General features: G+C 32.1%; 4 protein-coding genes and 2 long non-coding RNA genes across 6 annotated transcripts; 1 reads left to right on the forward strand and 5 right to left on the reverse strand.

Moving 5' to 3' along the window:
* Nucleotides 1–876: 876 nt before the first annotated feature.
* On the reverse strand, nucleotides 877–2233 carry tny (Integrase-type DNA-binding superfamily protein). Its single transcript, NM_122482.3, has one exon. The coding sequence runs from the start codon at nucleotides 1965–1967 to the stop codon at nucleotides 1311–1313; it is 657 nt and encodes a 218-aa protein (NP_197953.1). The 5' UTR covers nucleotides 1968–2233; the 3' UTR covers nucleotides 877–1310.
* A 9201-nt stretch (nucleotides 2234–11434) lies between these two features.
* Nucleotides 11435–14680, reverse strand: AT5G25820 (Exostosin family protein). Its single transcript, NM_122483.4, has 5 exons — nucleotides 14468–14680; nucleotides 13097–13929; nucleotides 12886–13016; nucleotides 12452–12803; nucleotides 11435–12251 (listed from the first exon to the last, which is right to left on the reverse strand). The coding sequence occupies exons 2-5, from the start codon at nucleotides 13907–13909 to the stop codon at nucleotides 11583–11585; spliced, it is 1965 nt and encodes a 654-aa protein (NP_197954.1). The 5' UTR covers nucleotides 13910–13929; nucleotides 14468–14680; the 3' UTR covers nucleotides 11435–11582.
* Nucleotides 14681–15994: 1314 nt separating this feature from the next.
* Nucleotides 15995–16368, reverse strand: AT5G04115. The gene has a single exon (NR_142733.1). It is a non-coding gene; the product is annotated as an other RNA (long non-coding RNA).
* A 2202-nt stretch (nucleotides 16369–18570) lies between these two features.
* Nucleotides 18571–20276, reverse strand: GATA12 (GATA transcription factor 12). The gene is made up of 2 exons (NM_122484.3): nucleotides 19616–20276; nucleotides 18571–19506 (listed from the first exon to the last, which is right to left on the reverse strand). The coding sequence occupies exons 1-2, from the start codon at nucleotides 19835–19837 to the stop codon at nucleotides 18733–18735; spliced, it is 996 nt and encodes a 331-aa protein (NP_197955.1). The 5' UTR covers nucleotides 19838–20276; the 3' UTR covers nucleotides 18571–18732.
* Nucleotides 20277–20390: 114 nt separating this feature from the next.
* AT5G04125 lies at nucleotides 20391–20637 on the forward strand. Its single transcript, NR_142734.1, has one exon. It is a non-coding gene; the product is annotated as an other RNA (long non-coding RNA).
* A 4340-nt stretch (nucleotides 20638–24977) lies between these two features.
* AT5G25840 (DUF1677 family protein (DUF1677)) lies at nucleotides 24978–25953 on the reverse strand. The gene has a single exon (NM_122485.2). It carries the CDS (start codon nucleotides 25763–25765, stop codon nucleotides 25244–25246), a length of 522 nt encoding a protein of 173 aa, NP_197956.1. The 5' UTR covers nucleotides 25766–25953; the 3' UTR covers nucleotides 24978–25243.
* Between the last annotated feature and the right edge of the window lie 321 nt (nucleotides 25954–26274).

The raw sequence follows: 26274 nt of genomic DNA on the forward strand, positions 1-26274 counted from the left end.
GGTTGAATGGTATAATGAGTAAGCAGCTATCACTAAACGATAATAATGAGATCAAGTAGTTATTCTTTTGTCAACCTTGACTTGATATTTTTTAAAACTAAAACTCTAGTAGATGAACTCAAATGTATTATGTACATATTTAAATTTTGTAACTAAAATTTAAGCAACAATTTGCCACATTATTTTGCAAATTTTCATTAATTTTGTTGTAACTATTATATTTTACATTTCTATATATTACGGTTAGAAATTTTGGATGCTTTTAATAGCAAAATGACATGTTATATGCATGTGTATACATGGAACCAGAAACATATTGTATTAAGTTATTACGGTAAAAAAAAAACAAAAGTTATGACGGTAATAGGAAAAAGTTTTTACGTTAATTTATTATTATTATATGTTAATCTTTGATTATATAGAAGTCATTTCAATAGATTCTGTTTTTATTTAATAAGATTAATGGATAGTGAGGAATTCTAATTACAGTTAATCATTAAAGTTTTTAGCCTTTTTTCAACGACGAAAAAGAAAAGATACGTAAGATCGTGACCAAAAAAAAAACAAAGTGGGATCCATTTTGAACCATTCATTACAGTTATTAATTTATTTACACATAGTATCAAACTAACTACACTTGTATTACAATATTACACAATATTGAACTTAGTGCTCCAGAGACCGAAGAGGAGATTCTTTTGTACTACTATTGGGTCGCAAAAGGAAATGCAATGAGTAAAAGTCATTGTTTGATTAGAATACAACAAGACTCGAATGCAAAATAATTCAAGTGTTTGGATATTTTAATATATATCAACTAATATTAAAATTCAATAACTGGTAGTGGAAACAGGAAAAGGCAAAAACAAACAATTGGTCAAGATTAATTTATGCTTAATCAGAAGAAAGTTTTAACCTCTAACTCTAAGGGGGAAAACAAGAAACTGAAAAGGAATCTTCAATAATTTTAAATCAACAACCTACATAGTTTTTATATCAATGTTATTAAAAACAACAGTATTACGTTTAAATTAACATTAACCTACATTCAAAATAGAAAGGTACGTGGCTTCCATTGGCTACTAGTCCAATTTATTCATTTCCAAAGTTTCCACATTTATTAAGAAAAAAAAAACACATGTTATGAGAAGTATGTACAAGTATTCATATATCGAGCTCTCTCACACCCACAAATTGAGAAAAGAAGATTCAAAGACAAATAAACCTAAAGCCGCCCTATACAAAATAAAGGGGTCATTAAAAAGTAATTATTAAACACAGCATTACTAGTATATTTTTATGATTATGACTTAATAATTATACAGTCCTTGAAGATCCCAATCTTGTGATAACGAGGCAGGAATCATTTGGTAATCACCTTCTGACCATTGCGGTGGATAAGGCCATAAGTCTGCGGAGTCAGAGAATATAAACTCGTTACCTAGCTGAGTCAAACCATCATAGCTCGATCCCAAACTTGGGAGCTCTACAATCTCCCCTAGCTCCTCGGAGCCGGTCGCGGAGGAAGACACGAGAGACTCTAGCGAAGAAGAAGACTGTGAAGATGAAAACGTTAAAGAAGAAGAAGAAGAAAAAGACTGTGAGGTCTCCATGTGTGCGGCTTTGAGAGCCGCGACCTGGATGTCTCGAGGGCTAAGCGAGCTAGGGCGTGGGAAAGAGCCGGCTAGGTCAGGGAAATTGAGTATAGCGGAGGCTCCTTTGATGCTAAGAGCGGCTACGTCGTGTGCACGCGCCGCCATCTCCGGGGAAGGAAACGTTCCTAGCCATATTCGGGATTTTTTCCTAGGTTCACGTATCTCGGACACCCATTTTCCCCAGTTCCTCTTTCGGACACCCCGATAAACCGGATGCTTACCGGAATCTTTAACCGGTTTCTTCTTCTCTTCTTCATTCTCTTGTCTGACTGCGCTAGCTTCCCAGCTCTTGGTACTCTCTGAAGCTATCATTGGTGAAGAGCTTTATACCAAAAACATCAATGCCACACTAAACCAATGTATTTATTTTTTTGGATTTCGAGGTATAGAAAAAAAAAAGTTTGAGGATATGATAAATGAATTATTTTGGGCAATGAGTAAATAATGAAGGAAAGTGAGAGACAGAGTTTGATGGGTATTTGTCTCTACATTTATCAATCACTTCCTTATTTATATGCAACAATTGTTTGAGGGTGGAGGTGGGGTGTGGTAGGGGTAAAGGGAGATATGGGACAAATATTGCACTAAGTCTTTAAGTAAGTAAAAGAAAAAAGGACCCACGGGCTAAATTGATTTGATGCTCTTAAAAGACCCGTACATATTTTTATCTATCATGACAACAGCATAAGTCCATATTTGCTTGTGTTTAGATGACCCTATTATCCTATTTTTTGTTTACTATTGAGAGAGGTGGTTTTTTTTTTTGGGTTTTGTTTATAGCTGGCTTTTGCCAATTTCATGTTGGATACATTCACTTGACAGAACAAATTTTGTGTGAGATCTAAATATAATAAATAGTTGTGACAACAGTCCACAAGTTTTCACATTTATTGCAAGTGATTCCACATTTTGGTAACTTATCCTAACCCTATAAATACGACTTGTATGTCGTATGAATAATAGGAGTATGTAACAACTCAATTATCAAGAAGTAAAAACTCTTTATAATAGAGTATCCACAAGTTATTATAAAAAGCTAGTATAAGACTTGTTTTCTTTTTTTATCAGCCATACATTAATTAATAACTAATTTTATGATTAGTTATTCAATTTGAAGATAAAAAGTTTACAAAAATAACTTCAGAAAACAATAATCTAAATGTCGAGCTAAACAATATAAGATTTGTTTTTATATATTAATAATGTTTCGTTTTTATCTAATTATATTTCTAATACAGTTATAGCATATAACATCATCAAATTTTGAAAGCATGAAAACTTTTTTGTCAAACAAACATGAAAACGTTATGATGTTATTAATAGTAAAATATAGCAGAAACAAATTCAATACATTATTCATTAATCATATATGTGTTATTATTTTGTTAAAAAGATAAAAAGGTAAAAATACACATCACTAAATTATCAAACCATATATTCAGCGTTTTATGGTTGTTAATCGTGTATAGTACTTAAAGTGTTTATCATGTGTCATAGAGATTATTATTCTGCTATAATACTTAGCTAAAATTGTATTATTTATTTTAAGAGGTTATTATGATTTTTGAAACAAAGGAAAAATAAGGTTAGAGCTAATGTAATTATGTAGAAGATGAGGATCTTATTTGCAACTAATCATCTCTCGTGTTTCCTAAAAGCAAATTTCATTAAAGTTCTCAATTTATAAATAAATAAAAGTCCCCTTTAGAATTCAAGAATCAAGAAAACATCGATATAACGAGATAAATTATTTTGGTGTAGAGCCGACATAATAATCTTTTATTTTAATACATGATCGTGACTTTTTATTAGATTTTATGAATTTTCTTCTTCGCGGAGAAAATGGTGTGTCAACTGTTTTTAGTTATTTTAATGTTTTCATCGCAAATTTACTGTTCAATTATCCCTTATCGTGATCTCAATGCATCATCATGCTTGTCACTACAAACTCATTATCTATACATATAATTCGAATATATTTTTTGTCAACTATAAAATTCAAATACTTTTTTTTGTCTAGCATGTGTGTTTATATATGCATACGCATATCAGGTTCGATAAATTTAAGTTGATTCGAGATTGTAAAGCTGCCAAGTCTAAACTTTCTTAAGGATTTCCGCATGCACGTTTTTATCCAAGAGATCCTTGCATCTAATTATTTCGACAGAAATAATTTTATTATGATTCTTTGACATTATTGCATTGTAATGATGTAGCCCCAAAAATTGTAAATAATTGTAGACAGTGCTTAAGTATTTATGAATTTTAACAATCTTTTCAGTCGATTTTGATATATAATATCTAACGATCGAAAAATCGTTAGACACTAAACGGGGTGAAATTTCAGAATCGAACACTTAGCATACCTAATCAAAACGTAAATGATTTTTTTACAATGTAAAAATTTATGTCAGATAAAACAATTTATTAGGTATATTAACATATAAAATATCATATTTATTATAATTAAAGTATAGTCCTTTTGCAGGATCATGCAAGGTTTCCTCTTAGAAGGACCATCCGTATTGAATTTAAACAATGGAGTTAAACGCTTTTTTAATGTCAAACAAATTTAAGATTTAAATTCCAAAAATCCATGTAAAAATCATTTCAATAAATAATTTAATTATAAAGATCCATGTAAAAATAATTTTAAAAAAATAAAAAAATAATAATAATAATTTCAATAATTATCATGCTATAAAAAAAATTTGTATCAAATTAAAGAGGAGGGTTAGACTTCAAATCAAATATTTTAACTTCAATAGTTTAGGATATACCCCTTTTCAGACATGTCAAATCAAATCTCTAAACTTAGTTCATGGCAGTGGTTGGTTTTGGGAATAATTCCAAATGTGACAACTTATTAAATTTCCATAGTTATTTGTTTATCTCTATATATTTTATATTTTATTCTATAGAATTTTAATATATCTTAGAACAAGTCTTACATAAATATCCAAATTAAAGAAAAATTCTAGGGAAATAAACAATTTCAAATTAGAAAATTGATGATATAAGACAAAGTTGGTTACAAATTTGGATGTGAACATATATACTAATTCAAGTAGCAGCAACGAACGACGTATTGCGTTCCTTAACCGCATGTTCGATATGCATACATGCATTTTAAATTGGTACTAATATTCTATTATAGACTAAATATTGATTGATATGGTTTTGGCGATCAAAATTCTAGAATGTGTTAGTCGCTACTCATTTGCTGGATGACCAAGTTGCGATTAAGCCGAGTAAACGATGACTAGTCGATGTTATTCTTTTATAGTATTTGATGGTTTTATATTATATCTTTGAAAATTGAGCATAAAATCGTTGAATCTTATAATTGTAAGAGCAATGAATCACAATGCATGCTTTTGCAGTGTATTTAGGGGTCGATCGATCATACAAAACTTAGTTGTCAAATGCTAAAGTTGGTCAAAGTATATAATAAGCTGAATTATAACGGTAGGTGGGTGTGAGAGAAAAAGTCTATTTTAGATGAAAATAAACAAGGGATATAATAAATGTTCAGATTCTAAGAATTAATGTTCAGATTCTCCAAGCTCCATACTAATAAATATAAATGGATGGAAAATGATCTTTAGCTATTTTAGGATGCGATCTACGGTAGATTCTGTATATCTGGATGAAAAGAGTTTAAGCATCCAAGTTTTGTAGCTACTACCTACATTCTTGAGTTCGAATTAGGTTTAGCTACCAACGATAAAATGCAGCATATTTTTCTGTAAGAAATTAGTTTGTTTGATATTATTTTTATACATAGTAATTTACTCTTCTACGATAGCTCTATCGGGTCGATTTTGGAGAGTTTAGGAGAGTGATTACGACAAGATCATGATTAATCACTAAATAGAGATTTGTACTAAAGGAATATTTAGTAGTTGGATTAATTAGTACACTGAATAGCCAATATATTATAAGTTATTTAGTATTGTGACGTGCGGTTTAACTATTTATAAAGTGTGGTATGATTTTAATAGTAAAGAAAATATATGTATATATATATATATATATTTATTACTATTTGAATTGTACCGCACGGTACAGTTAGGATTTAATTTGGAGCTTAAAAATGAAGTTTAATGGCAATTGTAATAGAATGGTTAGGATGATTGTTAGTACATATGTATTAGAGATAGCAAATTAGTGAACGCTGAATTAATGAAAATGAGAAACGAGAGATAGCAAAATCTCTTTATCAAAAAATAAACTAATGGAATTTCTTTTGTTTATTAACATTCAATTTGTTTATTTTTATTACTAATTTTAGTTTATAGTAAAATACATAAAGTATTTCTTCAATTATTTCATTTTCAGATTGTGGCCAAAAGTAGTGCATCTAACAAATTTTAATAATAAGCAATAGCAAATAATATCCTCTTGAGCATCTTATACCACAATCAGGCCGGCACTGGCATATTTTAGTAATGATATTTTAATACTTGTCACTTCACCATAAAGGAAAAGGGTCATGTGTAACGATAATAAATTACTAATATTATATAATGAATACTAAACAGATTAATTTAATTGCCTTTAAAATGTAAGCAATTATTTTCGAATGAACTAGAAAGATGTTTATAAATCAACCTCACCTTAAAACTTAAGAATTCTTTTTTTATTTAAATTTATAGAATTATAATGTTTTCATGATTTTTTTTTTAAATATAGCTAAGCCCCAAAAAGTTAATCATGCATGTCTGTTTTGATCGAACCATAATTGAAGCAGGGCACTTGTTTTTCTGGTGAGATTAAGCTCTTGTTTTATTTACGAAGTATGGGCAGGGCGAAGTCTTATGTTTCGGCGCTAAAAGTAGTATCTACTTCAAACTCGATTTTCTTTTACTATTAGATGATCTTATAAGTAAAAGCATCAAAAACATATAAACTTAGAGGTGATATTAAAATTTGATTATCTCAACTGTTTACATTAATACAGATTGTTGTCTTGCTGATATACCTTGAATCTGGTATAATACAGTATAAATATTGCACATTAAAAGTTGAAGCAAAAAAATAAACCTGAAATTACGGTCTATATAGAAAACCAACCTCGGTGTTTTTATATGAACCTATTTTCTAAAAATACTCTTCTTTACTCTATTTTTTTATTGTATTCGGGAATTATGTATCACGCTTCTAATAATAAATCGATTTCATTACCAATGAAAGGAACCAACCAACTTCGTTGGGTGAACTACGTAAATTTATGTTTTTGCGTTAGATTTTCGATCTATCTACTCACATTTTCTGTTCAGTTTGCGCGAATTTAACATATATGTATATGGAAATTGTATGAACAATTAAGCGGTAATGTCTTGTCTAGACATCATTATTTAACAAAGGTCTCATGGATATTGACATGTTTTAGTATGAAAGATGCAGCCTCCAAAAAATGTTCGAATGCGATGTCAAATACACACTTTGACATTCCCTATTTTCATTTTTAAGATTTCATCTTAAAATGCAAAATAAAGTGGTGTAACTGATCAGTACTAAAATAGTTGTATTTCATTAATTTTCATTGTTCATTTGTGATTTAAAGTAGTTAGTTTCTGTTTAAGTTCTAAATCATGTCTTAAAAGATTGTCATTCTTTTAAGTGAGGCTACAGATTGGATTCTTTTTTCTGTAATTGTTCCTTTTACTAAATAACTGTATAATCCTGATAATATTGAATAATAATAACAAAAATTACGGAAAAGGACGTGAAAGAAGAATGAGTTACAGAAAATAGAAAAAGGCATTTTTTGTGTCGACGGCAGAAAAAGACATTTTATGTGTCGACGAGAGAAAAAAAAGGCTTATCGATAGGGAAAAACATTGGAGCAATAAGATGATTTAAATGCAAAATAATAGTGGTCCATGAGACATCTGGAAATGTAGGACATGACCATAAAGATTTTTGATTTTCTTCCTAAGAGAGTATACAAGGTAGTCAACGAAACGCGCGTATGGTTGTCGTTTTGGACCCACTCATACATATTTATGCATGCAACAGTTTGAACTCAATTATTGCAAATGCTACAGTGTTAGTCGAAAGATATTCTACAGGAATTCACCGACCCATGTCATTTTTTGTCGATGATTCATATTATAACTTGAATTAATCTGACGGTTCAGAAGTCCAAACGAAAAAACAGAATGTACGAAACGAACTCTTTAAAAATGTCTACCATTACGAACAAGACCATTCTAATCCAAACAAATATTTTATCGTGGTTTGTAGTAACTAATTTTCCAAGACTAAATACACATTAGCCGTACTTTATGATACTTAATTCTGTTCTAGTTGCAGGTGTCAATCACAAGCAATAAATTACGTATGTACTTTTGTTTTCTAAGACGTCGTTTTATCTGTTGCTTTATTGTTGTTAAGAACTTAAGATTCAAAAACTCTGCGATAGCGTTTATTGTTTGAGTGTTAGGATTGTTTCCATCTTTTCTTTTATCTACAGTTTTTATGGTTTTCACTCAGCTTTTATAGCAGTGATTTTTTAGCTTTGATGACTTGTATTTTTTTCCTATATCCAAGTCTTCCGTTGATGGAGTGTAACAATTATATAAAATCTGTTCAAATAAGAAAAATTTCAGATCAATTTAATGAAATGTTTGTGTAGCCGCTACTTTATTTGGATGATAATTGGCCAAAAAACATATGATAATATTTCCGTAGATACGTAGTACTAGTAATTTATCGTGCAGGGTTTTGAGAAAATTAAAAGTGATACTAAGCGAAATAATGTAACATCGGATAAAATATGTGTTATTACTAAAGATCATGCACGATAAATTGCATTAATTATTGAATCAATTATGAAAATGCCATTTTTCGGGATGGCATTTGTGTATATTGCCTTTTTTAGAATAATTTGTGGATTTTGTCATTTTTTAGGTTACAGAAATATGATTTAACATGCGTTTTATTCATTATGTTTGGATTTAGTCGGTTGTAGTTATTCTTACGGTTTAGTATTTTGTGTAAACTACGTATTTTTACCAAAAAAAAATCCGAAATTCATACATTTTTAAGTCTTAGAAAATGGCATATCCGTAAGATTTTAGTAAAAATGACAATTTCAAAAGATCTCTATGAAAAATGGCAAAATTAACAATAATCCCTTAATTATTTACAAAACATCTCATGTGATTATTTAGTGTACTTTTTTTTTTTTGGTATCTTATGCATTATTTTTCTTAAAGCAATGTAACTATTGTAATAACTTTTCTAGTTCCGGGCAGAACACACACACACACACAACTATTGTCGACGGGTTGGGTTATAATCAATGAGCAGTTTCATTTATATTTCTACGAAACTATTCAAATTGGACCACCAGTGTCTAAATCTTGAAATTGGATTGCTTTTCAAAATTATAACAAGTGGGATGTATATCTGGATTTTTGTTTGTTTTCTCTTAATTATAAATGATGTCTCTATGGTTGATTGTAGAGAAAAAGCGAAAACGACATAACATCACCTTTTTAGTCTTTCACAATGTATGACCAATTAACATTACACACATCATATTGATTGTAGTGTCTAAAGTAGTGTTTGAAATTTAGTATGCAATGATGATTTGGATTTTTTTTGTTTTTCCATTTACAGTTCTAATGTTTGTGTCATAATTGTTATCTTTTAGAATTCAACTTTCAGTCTATACATTAACAATGTCGGAGTGAAAATAATTTTGGGTACATATATATGGATCAATCCCACCAATGGGTGATTTAGGGTTAGGTTGAGGAAGAGAGTTTTGATTTAGGATTCATAGCTTCCAATGGGTGATGATGTTCCACATTAAAATGGTTATGTAAAGGACATATTACAATCAGTTTTACATGTTTGCGACTTGAAATACTAAAAAGTTATCAAAATCGATCATGTGATGTTGAAACAACAAAAAATAGTTCATAGTTACCATATCCTCAAAAACGACAATGTTTCCAGATTTTTAGTGCTGCTCTAGAATGAGTAACCTCAAAATGCCAAAACTTTTGATAACAAAATGTTACTGGAATTTTAAAATACGATATTGAGTAAAATGGTATTGCCATAAATATATAATCATGATTTTCAGACCACAAGGTGACAAATACTTCTTTCTTTTAAAGGACAAGGTGACAAATACTTCCACGCGAGTTTGAGATTCTATTTTTGATAGACTGGAAAAAAACAAAAGATAATACAGTACATTTTCGTTGTGGCTAAATTAGTTTTGTACGACTACGTTATACGTACCTTTTTTTTTTGTTAACTCAAAGTAAATCCTAAATCTATGGAAGGATTTTGACTAATCTCTCACGAAAGTGTAACCTATGGATTATGGATAGACCCTCTCTCCGGATACAAATACATACTTATCAATACTTCAGTCGTATTTTTTTTTTTCAGCACTTCAATCGTATCTAGATATTTGTAATCAAATGTCAAAATGTAATCGTAGGTTAACATATGTACATAAATCAAAATCTTCAAAATGTGGAAGAGAGCAGCATTTACTATAGTGTTAGGTTAAGATTCCCGTTATGACTTATATATGAGTGATGAACATATCAAATGTTTTTTAGTCCGTATTTATCATACTTTTTCATCAAGTTTAAGGGTTTCAAATTTAATCAGTATGCTTTTCATTAAAAAAAAAAAACGAGAAGACTAATTTCTTACTTTTCGGGAAAATTTGCGATTTTATTTTTAGAAAATTCTATAGAACAAATTGATTCAGAAAAAGGAAGATTATGAGTATTTGACTCGGAGTTTCGTTAAGAAATTTTTTTTTTACCTACTAGCCCCAAAAAATCTCAAATGAATTTCCTTTAATTTTTCTAAAATATATTATAAATTTATAATTTGTTTCCTTTGTAATATGCATTTATAAAAATAGTAAAACACTTTTTTTTTTTAACTTGGGATAATTACTGATATAAAAATGTAGTTTATATTAGTATATGAACTACATGCCATGCCAACCATTTAAAAATAATGGTTTAAGTTTTGTTTAGATGTAGACTTGTAGTTCATATCTTTATCTGCTTTGATTGGTAACGTTCCACTACTTTTATAGTCACTAATCACGAAAAGGATACCAAAAACGTTATCAAAATACATTTATTCTCAAAACATTTCACTCTTATTTGGTACCATTTTAAATATTTTGGGATCTCTTACTGCTTTTTTTTATCCGTTATAAAGCTTGTATTATTTTGTGTCACCAATCGAATATGTGAAAAAGTTAATTAATTTTAAAAAATTTAATAGTAATTTATTAAAATATTATTTCAGACAAGTAGAAGAAAAAATCAGTCAAAAGTTAATAATTATACTCGCACCCTATTTATTTATATATATGTTTGGTGAAAAGTTAAAAATACCGAAAAGTTAGAAATGATAAGGTTAATGTAAGAGACAGACAAAACATATTAAAAAGAAACATGTCTCCAGTTACGTCAAACATCACCATCTTCATATTTATTGTCCTCTTAGGTGTTGAATATTTTTCCAAAAGGTTAAGATAATTCCAGAGAAATTCTAGAGACTAGGAATGGTTTTTCTGAACATAGCAGCTTCAATTCTGCTTCTTGTTTCTCACATGCCTCTGTTTGGTTTAACTGATTGAAATAAAACTACACACTGTGTCATAATTTATTCATACCGGTTCAGTTTCATACCGGGTTTAATCTACTCAATTATAGCCGGTCAACTTCGGTTTTCCTTGTCAATGTAAGTGAAAAATCTACTGCTACTAGATATACTAATAGAGCTACTACAATGGTTACACCAGAGTTAAATATTTCGAGAATAATCTGATTTCCTTCAAGAAAACTAGACTATAGTTTTTGTAAATTGAGTTTACTCAGAAATTTTATCTGTAAAAAATGTACATTGAATTGTTGAACAAAATTTTTAAACAGAAATTTGGAAAACTCGGTTATACCAAATTGAATGAAGAATCATGTGAAACATATCATACTTCTCTGGCTTAGCATGCCACAGAAAATGCTTTTGAACTTTCTTCACTCTCATCTGCATTGACCGGTACCGGCTTTCCGGTATCGACATCAGAATCTTCTTCAAATTCGGGATATCTTTCTCCGGTATAAAAATCGCAAATGATTCCCAATTCAAAACCTCGAAAAATGGCGGGACAAAGTTATCAGATATGATGACCGGAACACAATCATAGAAAATGGCCTCTACCACTCTCGGACTATTCACTTCAAAGCCTTTGGCGCAAATGCAGTACTTGCTCGTCTTCATGAACTGAAGGTAGTTCTTGTTTCCTTTAGTCCGCGGAAGTTTACCGAATATTTTCAAGTCGGGATCTTTGTTGTTACCCCAATATGAGAGGAGGATTGGCCTGAGATACCCGTGGTCGGGTTTACCAGCAAAGAACGCAAGTATCGGTCTTTGGTTCGCGGACTTTCCACCCATGTTACTTAGTGGTTTCTTGGGATCTCTAACGAATGTTTCTGGTAAAGATGTATCCTTCCCAAAAACAAATCCTTCTTTCACATCCGAGTTGCACAATGCCCTTATACTCTTTGCCATATGCTTCCGCGTCTCCGATGGAGCCTGAAAAAATGTCACAAAATACCATACATTAATCAGAAAATTACCTCCAATCTTATATAACCTCAAAAATCCAATCTTATAACCTCAAAAATAACATGTCACAAAATACCATAATATATCAAAACATGTTCTCAAGATTGCATCTATATTCATGTAGAGACGTCACCAAATATTCTCATGGAAAAGAAGAGAGACATTACCCAATCATGGCAGGCGGCAAGGAAATGATCGGCACCGGAAGTTCGATTCCAAAAAGGGTATTTAGCAGAAATGAAGTCTATATAGTCTTTAAGATACTTAATAAGATTGCGGTGACTGTGAGAGTCCTGAACATATAGAGTCACCTCAAGCATCCGGGAGCTAAAGGGTAAATAGAAAAGATGAGCTTTTGCAGGGTCCTTTGTAACAAATTTGTTGTTGTTGGATTCAATAATATTCATAAACCAGCCTTCTGATGCATAAATCCCTCTGAGTATTGGACTATGCATTATTGGTTTATTTCCTTCTTTGTAAGCATAAACCTTTAATATCTTCTCCATCAACTCATAGCTCCTAATGAATTCAATATCAACTCAAATCAGTATCATCATAATATGAGCTTTGATGCAGTTTTCAACTAAATAAACCGACTCACCTTTTGAACATGGAAACATTGCGATAAAGAGGAGCGTAGAGGAAAGGATCTTTGTCATCGATAGGTGCATTCTCGATATCATATTTTGCTTGTAAAAGCTCTAAGTCAGGTTTCGTTACCCACTTTGGTTTCTGAAAAAGAAAAAAAAGAAACATGTTATACAACTGTTACTTCTTAAGTAAGAATGTATCGTATCAAGATCTTGATGAACCTTTGCTAGACGATTATGAGAAATACGGTTTTGACGCAACTGCTTGCTCATCTCGGATATTGACATCACTCCGAAACCAGGCATTTTCGCATTCTCCTTTACATCAGGAACAAATCTCACAATAGGAGAAGCATCACCAACATTTTTTTTAGTTGGATTCCTTTCCGGTACCTTGCTAGTGGTAGGCAATGTTTCGTTTTTCATTACTGGAGACGGGTTTATACTAGGTAATGCAACCGGGGCCTTTGCACTAGCCACAGGCGCGGTTGCATTTTCTTTAACCGTAGACGGGTTTAGAATAGGTAATGCAACCGGGGACTTTACGCTAGGAGCAGGCGCGGTAGCGTTTTCCTTGACTAGAGACGGGTTTAAACCAGGTAATGCAGCTGGGGGATTAGCGCTAGGAGAAGGCGCGGTAGCGTGATCCTTTACTAGAGACGGGTTTAAACCAGGGGCCTTTGCATTAGCGGTAGGCGCGGTTGCATTTTCCTTTAAAATAGGTAATAAAGGCGGTAAAGTAGCGGTAGTAGGCGAAATGGCGGGGGCAGTGGCATTTCCGCTACTATCATATATCTGATCAACCTCAACTTCTTCCTCATCTCCCGCGGGACTCGGCGCTATAGCGGAAGTCGAGTTACCTATAAGTGAAGTTGAGTTTCTTGAAATGGGAATCTTGGTGGAAGAAAAGATGGATGAGATAGCGTACGGTAGCTCGATGTATTGAAAGGTAACAATGAGAGCAAATGTGAGTCCTAATAGCCATAGAAGCCGTCTGCTTTCTACTTTCCATAGCCATGGAGACTCACGCCTCATTTTTCAAGCCTTGCAAGTACCTGTTACACTCAAAAGTATCAATATTTATGATCAATCAGTCTGATTCTAAAATCTACAGAGCATAGTCTAGGAGATTTGAATGTTGTTGTTTCTCCAAGTATCAATCTTTAACAACAACAATGATAATTCAATATGACATATAGATGATCTAATATGGTCAACGCCTAAAAACCAATTTATCAAATTCGATTATGAACATTACACAAATTGTGAATTTTAGAGCTAACTTGAAGCAATTTTACAGAGGAAAATTCGAGTTTTGTTACTCAAGTATCAATCTTTAAGAGTAACAATCATAATGCAACATAATTCTTGAATCTGATATAGTCAACGATTGATTTTCTATGTTATTCTCAATCTGTAATGATTATAATCAGAATCATCACAAAACCTTTTTCATATTTTTAGAAATCATCATTGCATGCAATATATTAAAAGAGAATAAAGAACCGTAATGATCCCTATATGATTTTATATACAATTTATATGCTCTGCCTCAACAAGAACAGAGATAGAGAGAATCAGAGAAAAGCTTACAAAGTTGAGAAGTTGATCAGAAGTCAAACAAAGATCAAAAGAGGCATGTCGAAATTGATCGGCTTATAGGTCAACACAGGACTCACAACCAAAATATAAACCACCAAACAAGAGATGACAAAAAATAGTTTCTCCTTTGTCTGATTTTCTTCCTAATGAGTATCTCTGGTTTACGAGAAACCCAACGGACTCTCTTTGGAATCAAGAACTTATTATTATTTTAGGGTATTAGAAATTAAGAGAGAGGGTAATTTAGGAAATATGGTAGGAGGACTTTGAGTTAGAGCCGTCACGCTTTGTACCTTCTTCGTCTTCTCAAGTCACAAAAGATTCTTCTCTTTTTTTCGATTTAAAATATATTTTTTATGGAAATTTAATGTAATCGTTTTTTTTGTCATTAAATTTTGAATTTAAATAAATTTCTAAAGTCAAATTTTTAAAAAAATTCAGTTATTACAGTGTGTTAAAAAAGTTACAGACTAGAAAAATTGTATCACACTTTTTTTCTTTCAATTATTATAAACAAAATTGGTTACGTTGACCAACTGAATCCAATTAATGTAGTTTGACTCGGTTTAGTTCTTTCAATTGAACTAATCTTAAACTCAACCGAATTTATAAAACGGTATTAAAGCTAAACCGAACTTTAACCGAACAATCAAAAATGAGAGACAATCAATCGTATTGAAACTAACCAAACCAAACCGAATTGGACCAAGATATTTTCAATGCTCTGTTTTTAACATTTGACATTTCATTACATATGGACTAACGTACCCTTAATCTTTTCGTACTATTATCGAGAATGACACAAATACATTGAATTCGTTGACATTGTATTGAAAACCTTTGCAACGAGTAAAATGGGATGCCATTAAGGTTTGGGTTGCTTGTACGTTGCGGCAATTAATATGTTATCGATATACGTAAATTCGGGAAACTGAAAATTGATCATTTCGGGACAAAGCCAAATCAGCAGAGTTGTAATGAAAACCAAAATTTACATGCATGTAGACAAGATGGTGGTTGACAAGTGACATCACATCAAAATTTATAATATTCTCTGTTTGATAGTATCAAATTAAGTATTTCTTTTAAAACTGATATTTTCTGTTGAATATATCATATGATAAACTTTAGTTTTAATTTTTAAAACCACTTGTTGAAACTACCATTTCATACACACATTTATTTAATGAATTTGATTTAAAAAAATAGTAGTGTGCAATGATTGTTTTCCACAAAGACAAAAGTTCTCTATAAAAACGGGTTTGTAAAAATATTAGGAATAGCACCTTTTAATGTAGATAAATATGGGCTTGAAGGATTATCATGGGCTACGATAAATATGGGCTTCAAAATTGGGTCTCTTTGAGCCATACCTTGTTGAGATTCAGAGTTTTTCAGATTGGAAGCTCGTAAATTTAGCCATTTGGTGAAACTGTCATTGCTTAGTTCTTGTCACTTATTTTGCAGGATCATTGTAACCAGCGTAGTTATTGTTGCTTTGCCAACTCAGAAACAGACCCTTATGTTGGTTAGTTGAGAGCTGCATTACGTTTAAAGGAGAGGGATGTGAACAAGTTGATGCATTCTGAATTTCTCTAAGCTTCGTTTTAGTAATTGGTCGAAAGTTTAGAGACGTATAGTTCTTGTTACTTATAATGCGTGCAATACCATTGACTTGTAGCCTAGGGTTGTTGCAAGAAAGTGTAGTTCCGCCCGCTCAGAAACATACTTTATGTTAGTTAGTTGAGAGCTTGAATGTGTAAAATAGCGAGGTTAATGAATTGGGGCATTATTCTGGATTGGTTTAATTAATGGTGGAGAGCATAGAGACGCCTCTCGTTGATCAAGTCTCTTATATGGTGTAGTTCACTAGTAGACTGAAAGAAGAGGGTTCACTGGTTCCACACTTATCAGTAGCTTCTGATAAAAGAAAGCTTTCAACTTTGTCGAGACAAGCTTTTGATATCGGAATTAGTGTTTCTATTGTGCCCTTGTTAGCTCAAAAGGATATTGTAAGTGGATTTTTCAATATTTGTTTCATGTTTTGCGGAAGTCATATGTCTGAAATCCAATCCCTTATCAAATGATGATCATCTATTTGCTAAACCAAACCAAAACCTCCTTAGTTCAACATCTCTCCCCGGTTTACTTTGGTTATGCCCTTTAGATCACATGATTTGGAAGAGGAGAATCATTACCTACTTTGTTAGTTCAGCTAACAAAACAATGATCACGATAGATGCGACTTGTGGATAATTAGAATATCGTTTAATTGTCAGGAGACATGAATGATCTATCTCTTCACGATTTAACGTGCCAAATTTTTTATATGCGCATGGGAACCCATTTTTCGGCATTTCTACGTTAGCTTCTTATCTCCATTATTTATTTGGTAGAAGATCAATATATTATTAAGATTTAGCATTTTGGCTCTGGATTTGTAGGATTTATATTTTGGTATCAAAACCAGGAAATCTGATATTGTATTTTTAAAATTCTATATTATAATTTTCAGTAGTATACTTTTTACTGAATTTTATTTGAAATGAAATAATTTTATGGAAAATTTAGATTATGATTATTTCACCGTAAAACAAAATTTGATAAATATATATTTCTTGTTAAATGTACCTGATAATTAAAAGATCAAACATGTACCTTTAGTCAAGTAGTTACAGAGTGAATCAAGATTTTCATTATTTCTTAAAAACTTTCAAAGGAATAATATTGTATCGAGATGCAAAATCTGGTTTAAGAAACAAACACAACTATGGATGCTTCATTTAGATGTTGATTATATTGAATCTGGATGGATGAAGTGAAGAAATTAACGTGCTCTTGATACTCGATAGATCGCATACTAATCTATCAATATGTACGAGACGATCTACTTTTATCTGGCCATAGATATAGACGTAATTTTGGACTATGAACTAAAATTAAGATTAAAAAAGAACTAAATTTAGAAACGATTATATGAATACGGAGTTTCACAAGTAAGTGTACTTTTGTTGTTGTCGGATACATGTGCTTAAGATACATGAGCGTTCATGAAAATGACTCTCTCTTTCTATGTGCATGTGCATGAGAGGCATGTGACCACCGCAAACTAAGCCTTAACTGATATCTTTTTCTTTAACTAATCATCAATTTTTAAATAGTCCAAACAACACTTGATTACAAAACTACGACTTCTTGTTATGAATTTGGCAGTGTCTATGAGAATATGAAAGAAATGTCGACACTTGCGAAATTTCTATTTGCCGAAACAAATGGAATTTCTGTAATTTTAGTTTGTTTAGTTTGATAATTTTATATAATACACATTTATAGATCTCCAATGTTATGAATTAGTAAACCAAAAAAAAAAAGAGAGACTATTTTAACATAAAGGAAATACAAATTACTATGGATTAGTGCTGCATCGGATCGTGAGAGCAGAAAATTAAATTACTACATCCCGAGATGTATTTATCAATTAATTTACTTGAAAATCTTTTCCTCTTGTCCTTTTGTATTGTTAGGAATATATAGTAGTTTTAACCATGCATATATTATAAGAAGGGAATTGCATGAGACAAATATTAGTACTAATCTAAATCATCAAATTGAAGAAGCTAACAAAATAGCTTACAAAATACCGTTCAATCTCTTGACTTATTGTCAACTAAACAAAATTAGATGATTGTCAATTTAGAAACAATCACAATAGTTGCAAAGCAGAAACTTTAAAAGAACTATGCTACAAAAGAGTCGAGGGACCTTGATCATTGAGGTGACACATTACCAACACTGAGACACTCTCCCACCAATATCTCATCATTATGAATTTTTACCTTATGTTTGCATATATATATTAACTATGATACTACACTCTAAAGTGAAATAATTCAGTTATTCCTTATAATCACAATAATTAGGATTTTAATATACAAGCTTATCCCTTATTGTGGTAAAGTATAAGCCTGATAAAATAATAATAAACATTTTGTAGATCTTTTTTTTTTTTGGCCAAACATTTTGTAGATCTAACATTAGCTAATTAATGTATGATAAAGTGATCAACAGAAAAGTAAAAACTAAAAAAATTCATTTCATGTCATGAGGAATGCAACAAAAGCTTTCTAGCAAATTCCAAAACATAAGATTAAAAGGAAGAAATAAGTAAATTGTCATCATCAAAATTTAGATTAGCAAAATTTGATCTAAGAAGATAATCCCTAATTAAATTATTGGAAAAATAAAAAGGGATCAAATCAAATAAGCTGTCTGAAATCTGGGCCAACGTTGTGGTGGATCAAGTAATCATCACCGTCCGATGAAACGTCGAAAATCATGGCAGTGTCCGTACCGTGATGGTGATGTATGAACTCATGATGGGCCCTACTCATCTCCTTCTGTCGCCGGAGCTCCATAACTTTCCGATGAGAATTTGAGTGTTTCGCCAGCACAAACGTCGGACTCGCCGCGGGCCGATACTCCGGCACTAAACGTCCCGATTTGTACCTAACACCGCAAGCGTTGCACAACGTCTTCGGGCCCATTGGGCCTGTCCGCCATTGCGGAGTCTTATCCGTGGCGCAGTGGAGACACCGTCTCTCCTCTGCGCCACCAGACTCCGGTGAAGAAACATCCTTCTTCCGTCGGTGTCCTCCATCAACGGCTTGCTTTTTCCCTAGCGGAGCCATCAACAAAGGCGGCGAGGTTGGCGGAGACAAGTGTTGTTGGCTAGAGAGAATGGTTTCTCCGGTGAAAGGACTGTCGTAAAACGTTTCCTTGAGAAGCCCACGTGAGGCCCAATTACACGCAGCGGCGCGTGAGCGTTTGCTTCTAGCTTTGGCCGGTACAGAAACGTCGGTAGTAAAAATCGGACTGCTGCTATTCGGGTTTTCCGGGCTTCCGGTATCGGATTTCGGGTCCGGTCGACTCTTAAAACCGGATATTAGCTCGAGCTTGTGTACATCTTCAGGCGACAATGATTCATCCACAATGTTCGAAAGCCACTCTAACTCATCAGCCAAATCATCAGACTAACAAAAACAAAACAAAACAAATTACAAAACATAACTTTTTTGTTCTTTTTATTACAAAACATAACTAAAATTCAAGAAATACCAAACATCGTTAATATTAACGTACAGGTATACAAAGGTCACCGGAGAAGCTAGTGCCGTCTTGAACATCACCGTGGAAACTGGGAAGATCAGCAGCGGAGAAGTTAGAGCTGTCGGTTATGGTGGTGGTAGTGGTGGAATCAGCAACAACATCGTTTTCTTCGTCATCATCGTTAGAGAAATCAACTAAAAGGTCATCAACGGCAAAATCAGATGTGTGGAAGAATTCATGTGCTTCATCTTCCATAAGTTTCGTTGATTAAAACTAAAGAGTTGTTTTTTTTTTTTTTTTTTCCGGTAAACTCTCGTCGGAGGTCTTTGGAGAGAGGAGAGAGTGAAGTGAGGGGAAAATGTGAGTTTAAAAAGGAGTAAAGTTAGAGAAAGTTATGGTTTCTCTGTAGAAAAGATAAACTTTTGTTTATTTTACTTTCACTTTTATTGCGCTTGAAGGGGACAAGAGGTCTAATTCGGAAAAGTTTGACGAAGACAAAGGAGTTTTTATGGGAATTATTTCTTTTTACACTCACTACTTACTATTATTCCTATTTTTACTAGTTTTTTTTCCTTTGTTAAATTGTAATTATTAGTGTTATTTTAGTTTGTTTACATGCTTGTACAAGCACATGTGTAGTCACGTTTGTGGGGAGTTATTTATTTTTACACTTTCCTAGTTACTAAGCCATAAATTTGTTGGGAAAATTAGAATTTGGTTAGTTGACAAACACAAAGGTGGGAAATGTTTTTGACTTCATTAAAGGATTAATTGAATCAAACATGTGCAATTATGGTATAGTGGTGGGGACAACTTTACCAAAAGAGTCATAAGATTGCTTCAAATTACAGAAAGTACCACGCACGTGCATGTGATGGATGATGATCACGCCGTTGATTATCATCAACCAACACTCGATAAGCGTCGACACCATTACGCGAAAGTTGAAACCGATCCACATTAATTATTTATATGTATTGTAAACTGGATCGAGTCACCGGTTTTGGTATAATACCTTCTTTTTCCTTTTTCTTTGTTCATCCGCTTTTTAATTAGAATGTAATACCTATAAGAATAAAGTTTTTCTCTTTGTTATTGATTTAAACGGCATATATTAACTGAACCCAAATAGGTTAACAATAGTATGTATTATACGGGCCAATCGGTCCACAAAATAAGGAAAAAAAGTAAAAACTGAAACAACAACGTATCAAAGATTTGATCAGGGTGGATATCGGCAGTACCGACACCACCTTTAAGCTTAGGCGATAACAATAGACCTTTTTGATAAAATGATAGTGTATCAAATCATGTACATTTGAGGTATATTCGGATCTAGAGAATTAATTATAGAAAGTATAAAACAAAAATATATTTATATGACATAAAATGGCTGATCGAGTATGTGATTATTCATGTTGGTAGTAATTACTAGCGACACTCGAACTTGAATATGTTTTAATATTTTCTTATCTTCACATTTTTGGTAGAGCTAGATTATAGTTAAGTTTATTGCTTTGCATATAGTTTTAGACTTTTAGGCTATCCAAATGGGATAAAAAAAAATTGAATAGCTGTTGCTCTTAAGTCTTAAGTGATTTTATCTTTTAGCAGTTTGTCGTAAACTTTATCAGTAATGGATGCGACAAGAACAAACCCTCTCAACAATGCAAATAAGAAGACAAAAAAAAAAAAAAAACTTTTCACGTTAGATATAAGTAATTAATTATAACCCATTTCAAGAAAACTAAACTAAGAAATCATTAATAACCCTAAATAGGCAACTAAATTAGCTAACTATACAACCAGAAAATGGAAAGCGACTTAATTCTTAATATCAAGACATTCTATATTTCTATTGGCCGAGTTCCATTATCTACCACATCGAACAATATATCTCGGGACTTGTATAAGAATATATTAAGAGTTATTTATCTTTTAACTATTGTTATCTTATAAACACGTTAACCCTTCTTCCTAATCCCATGTTAAATCCCTTTATTCCTTTTTCCGATTCCCACTTTTAGCCACGACAATTTTCCAGCTCAGGCAATCAGAAATAGTATGACCGGTCAAAACATTCTCTTCTTTAGTTACCCCCTAAGTTTTAGTCTTACTATTAACCTAGTAACCACTACACGTTACAAATATGAAATATCAGTCATAATTAGAATCCAATCCCGTTTCCTAAAATTCAGACACGGTAATCACTTCAAAAGACGAAATGAGAATTACTAATGTAATAACTGTAGCTAATTAATACAAAACCCATCTACAATATTTAAAGAAGTCCCAATACATGCATGAAGAGAAGTGATAGGTACTATAAACAAAAGCCAGATGCAATTAGAGCGAATATATATATATATATATATATATATATATATATATATATACCTGATCAATCTACAAGACCGTACATAAGTCCTAGAACGTATTAAGTTTATGAACTCGATGATAACAAAAATAAGAAAAAGACGAGGATATTAAAACTTCAGAAAGTTTTTGAAGGTTCTTTTAACTTAGTGATTGTATCTACTGATCACTTATTTGTGCATTAACCATAATTCTAGGGAGGATAAATCACTAGAGTAACCCAAATAATATGATTAATTATTAGAATAACACACAAATGGATTTTAATGAAAAAACTCTCGAATATCATTTATCTATTTTAAATCCCTTAACTAAATTACTTAATTAAAAGCTACTCAAGTGAAGAACCGTCAACAAAAAAAGACCTTCGACTATAGTGTCGTGAAAACCTTAAATGACTGCTATCGAATAGATATTTTTGCATTTTGCTTTGTTATAAAACAATGTATATATTTTTTAGATATAAGAGAATAAAATGTTTGTTTTAAAATAAGAGTTTTGTGAATTAATCATACAAAGTCAAAAATAATATGCAATTTGATATTTTTTTGCTATAGTCAAGTTCGATTTTTTTTTTTTACAAATAATATGTCAAATCAAAATTCTCTAGATGAGGAGTTCATATCTATCTTTATAATTTTAAAAATCTAATGTTTGCATCCAGAAAAACGTTTACAATATACGTATAAGGGTCACATTGCATATTATTTTGGATTTCGTAGGATTAATCTGTATTTTCTAGAGATAGAAGGTAAAGTTGCAAAAATTAGCGAATTAGAGAGTTTTTTTTCACAAAACCCTGAAAATAACATCTTCAATGTGATGCAATCAATTGGGAATATGAAATTATATAAGTAAACTATCGCATTCTTGCATAAAACGATGAAAATTGAATATTCCATGTAGAATTATAGGAACTAAACGCATCTCAAATAAAAGAGAAGCACGAGGCCGAATGATGAATTTCTTTTTTAGATTTGAAGTCGACGTTAAGTGATTTTTAAAAATTTATGTTGTTTTTGAGAAGAAAAAAAAATCAATCTATAACGACAGAAAATACATATTAAACGATACTATTTGTTTAGATGGAATTCAATCAATAAAGCCATTCGGGAAACAACATTTATGAAATCAAGAATCATCATCTTACAAAATCCATAGAGTGAACAATACTCATTTTTTATTTCTTATCATTGTATTTTATCCTGCTAATTTTTTTTCATAAATTTTTTAGGAAACGATCCAAAATATATACATTAAATCATATATGAAAAGTCACGCGTACTTATAAAATTATCAAAAATATGTGCTTATCCATCTTATACGATTGAGTAAGAGTTGATAAAGTTGAGGCTGAGATGGCAAAGTGAAGACGTGGGTTGGGGGTTTGCGGTTATTGGTATATCTTCAGGTAAATTTGTTTTACAATTTCGTATGCTTGTTGTTGAGTTGTTTCAGCAGAAATGAGTATGTGGAAGAATGCTATGAGTTCCTAGATCTTTTTGAGACTCTAAAAAGTGCCCATCTAGATATCAATTAGGGTTCTCTGTTTGTAATCGGTGTTTATAGATATCAATACATGAATTTGGAGTTCAATTCTTAACACCATCATACTTACGTTTATGCCATTTTTTTTTATGGAGGGAAAATTGTTAGTACTTCTTATTTTTCGATATCTCATTCACTACGAAATAGCTATTCACCTCAATGGTAACTATCTCATTGCAAATTTCTATTAGTATAAGAAGTAAAGGAAGAGTGATATCAAATTGTCTCCTCCATACTATCAATATCTATATTCCACCGGTACATACTTTCCATATTCTTACATTTCCATAAGAATTATTGTTCTCTATTTATTTCTTTCGAGAGAAACGATTCACTAAAAGATTGAAGATTCAGTAGATTCACATGATTGTCTGCTTATTTCAGACACGTGTCTCGAGAAGACTTTAGTTCCGTGGGACCTAGATATTGATCTTACGCCAACCCCGAACGTCCTTCGAAATAATGGATAAGGTTCTTCTTCAAATACTATTATATCTTTTCACAATTATATATTCATCTTAGCTATTCAGTGATTGCTTGAACCAGACTCTTCTTGCGTTTGAAAATTACATCACTCAATCCTTATATAATAGAATAATAATTAGTTTATGTTATCTTCCTATATATCTAATGAATAATGATAACGGATCCTGAGAAATGCGTAAGAGTGGCCAAAACAAATGCCTAAGAGTGCTCCTCACGTGCCAAAAGCAAAAGACACGTGGTGCAATACTTAAAATCAGGCTAACTAGTGGACGCGAAACGAGCCTACTCATGGCTTGGGTAAGATGCTTCTTTGAAAGTAAGCAAAGCCTCATGCTCTAGAGAACCGCGTGCCGTTTATAATGTGTAAAAACAACGTGACCTTAGATTTGCTAGGATTCTAGTGCAATGGTGATAACTGATAAGAATATATCCAATACTAGATTTTTAACTAAAGTACAATAAAATGTTATAGATTACTAGAGCCTACGCAAAGATTAATAGCTTATGACTGATGCGGTATAATGGTCAAATCCTTTTACTTCTTTACCAAAAGGTGATGAGATCGAATCCATACCATACATTACAAATTTTTCTAAATGAAGTCAACTGGGTTTTGTGATGAGATATTTTGCTTTAAAGCAATTGTTGATATCTCCTATAGCGATTTCTTTGATTTTTTTTTTTTTTTAAAAAGAGTCGTTCAACCCCTAGCTAGTATTACGTTTTTCTCATCTAAGTTTTAATAGTATAACATTCATAATCAATTTTTTCTCCATTCTAAAGATCATCCTGCTATAGTGCTATGACTATTGTCTCTAAAACTTTCACTGGATATAATTACAACACTGGACTATTACTATGTATACGAACTAGTTTAAAAGCTAAGAACAAAATAAGTTTCATCGACCTATGTTACTATAAGAAAACAGCTGTTTACCGACTTATGTCAATCATGTATACAAGAATTTAAATAAGTATATATTAAGGTTCGATATTCTTATAGTTTGATGTCAAAGTCTCAAATCTTTTACATGACGATGATTGATCAACATATACATATAATAGTGAGAAAACGGACGTTTGATTGATAATAAACTTGACGAAAAAATATTATACATTACAATTTACACACGTAAAACTTCCATCGGTTTTTAACTACATATATAACTCACTTAATACACATCTCCGTCTGCATGTAAATTCAAATCTATATATGAACATAACATACGTGTACGTGAGTATACAAATAAGCTAATTAACCAAGGTACGATCTTTAAGCTCCTTAGCTAAAGCCGGCATGCAGCTAGAGCTCCTAGCGAGGCCACCTTTTTCAGGCTTGGTGGCTCCAACCATCTTCTTAGACCTCTTTTTCAGCATTTCCTTAACCGCTTCTGCTTGGTACAACACTGGATAACTCCGGCCTAGCCTGTTGAACCGGGAACATGCGCTCATGTGTACCTTCACTGCCTCTTCTCGCCGCTTCTCCATCAGCACTTCACTGTTGTTCATCTTCTCCATCTCCCCCTCCACCGCTTTTTCGCACAGCCCGCAAATCAGCTTCCCTGAGAATTTTGAACGCACACGGTGTATGTACTCCGGCGTGCACTCTTCAGACATGCCACAACACTCACACTTTGCATCTTCCACTTCGGATATCGCTGATAAGGATAACAAAGTTGTTGCGGTTGCGGTTGGAGATGGTTCTTTTGTTAGAGTGTTGTCTATTGAAATTTGGTGTGAAATATCCGAGATGGTGCGTTGAAGGGGGGCCATTGGAAGGATATGTGGTCTTTTGGTGTTTTCTTGTGTTTGTTATATGTATAGCAATCACTTGTATCTATGACTAGCTACTAGATTGTTATGATGCGCATTTATAGTGTTTAAGACTTAAGAGAATAGTCTCGAGGGTTCTGCTTCTTTATTTACTTTTGTTTTTTGTCCTGCCAATAAAAGCATGAACAATTTAGCTTTAATTTAATGACCTAAAAAAGGATCAACTTCACATGTATATCTTGAACAACACGGTAAAGCCAATAAAAGGTTTCCTCTTTTGTTAGTGGGAAGATGAAGCTTATTGAATCCTTTACCAACAAGAAAAAGAAGGATAAGGTTTATTGAGATATTTGGTAACCCATTCATTTTTTTGTTTTTCATTTCAACCGCTTAAACTATTTTTTTCATTGGTGACCACATTTGAATTAAAGAATTAGGAGTCTGCATTCTCTTTATTCATTAAAATAAGTGATAAACTTGGTCCAAAATATGCAAAATCCGCATATTTC

The sequence above is a fragment of the Arabidopsis thaliana genome, chromosome 5, assembly GCF_000001735.4.
Source record: "Arabidopsis thaliana chromosome 5, partial sequence".
NCBI lineage: Eukaryota > Viridiplantae > Streptophyta > Magnoliopsida > Brassicales > Brassicaceae > Arabidopsis > Arabidopsis thaliana.

Excerpts from the sequence above, each read along its gene's own strand:
- tny (NM_122482.3), bottom strand. The coding sequence starts at position 1,967 with ATGATAGCTTCAGAGAGTACCAAGAGCTGGGAAGCTAGCGCAGTCAGA.
- AT5G25820 (NM_122483.4), bottom strand. The coding sequence starts at position 13,909 with ATGAGGCGTGAGTCTCCATGGCTATGGAAAGTAGAAAGCAGACGGCTT. Across the intron at positions 12,804-12,885 it reads AATGTTTCCATGTTCAAAAG|GAGCTATGAGTTGATGGAGA; the intron begins GTGAGTCGGTTT and ends TGAATTCATTAG. Across the intron at positions 12,252-12,451 it reads TTGCCGCCTGCCATGATTGG|GCTCCATCGGAGACGCGGAA; the intron begins GTAATGTCTCTC and ends ACATTTTTTCAG.
- GATA12 (NM_122484.3), bottom strand. The coding sequence starts at position 19,837 with ATGGAAGATGAAGCACATGAATTCTTCCACACATCTGATTTTGCCGTT. Across the intron at positions 19,507-19,615 it reads CCGGTGACCTTTGTATACCT|TCTGATGATTTGGCTGATGA; the intron begins GTACGTTAATAT and ends TGTTTTTGTTAG.
- AT5G25840 (NM_122485.2), bottom strand. The coding sequence starts at position 25,765 with ATGGCCCCCCTTCAACGCACCATCTCGGATATTTCACACCAAATTTCA.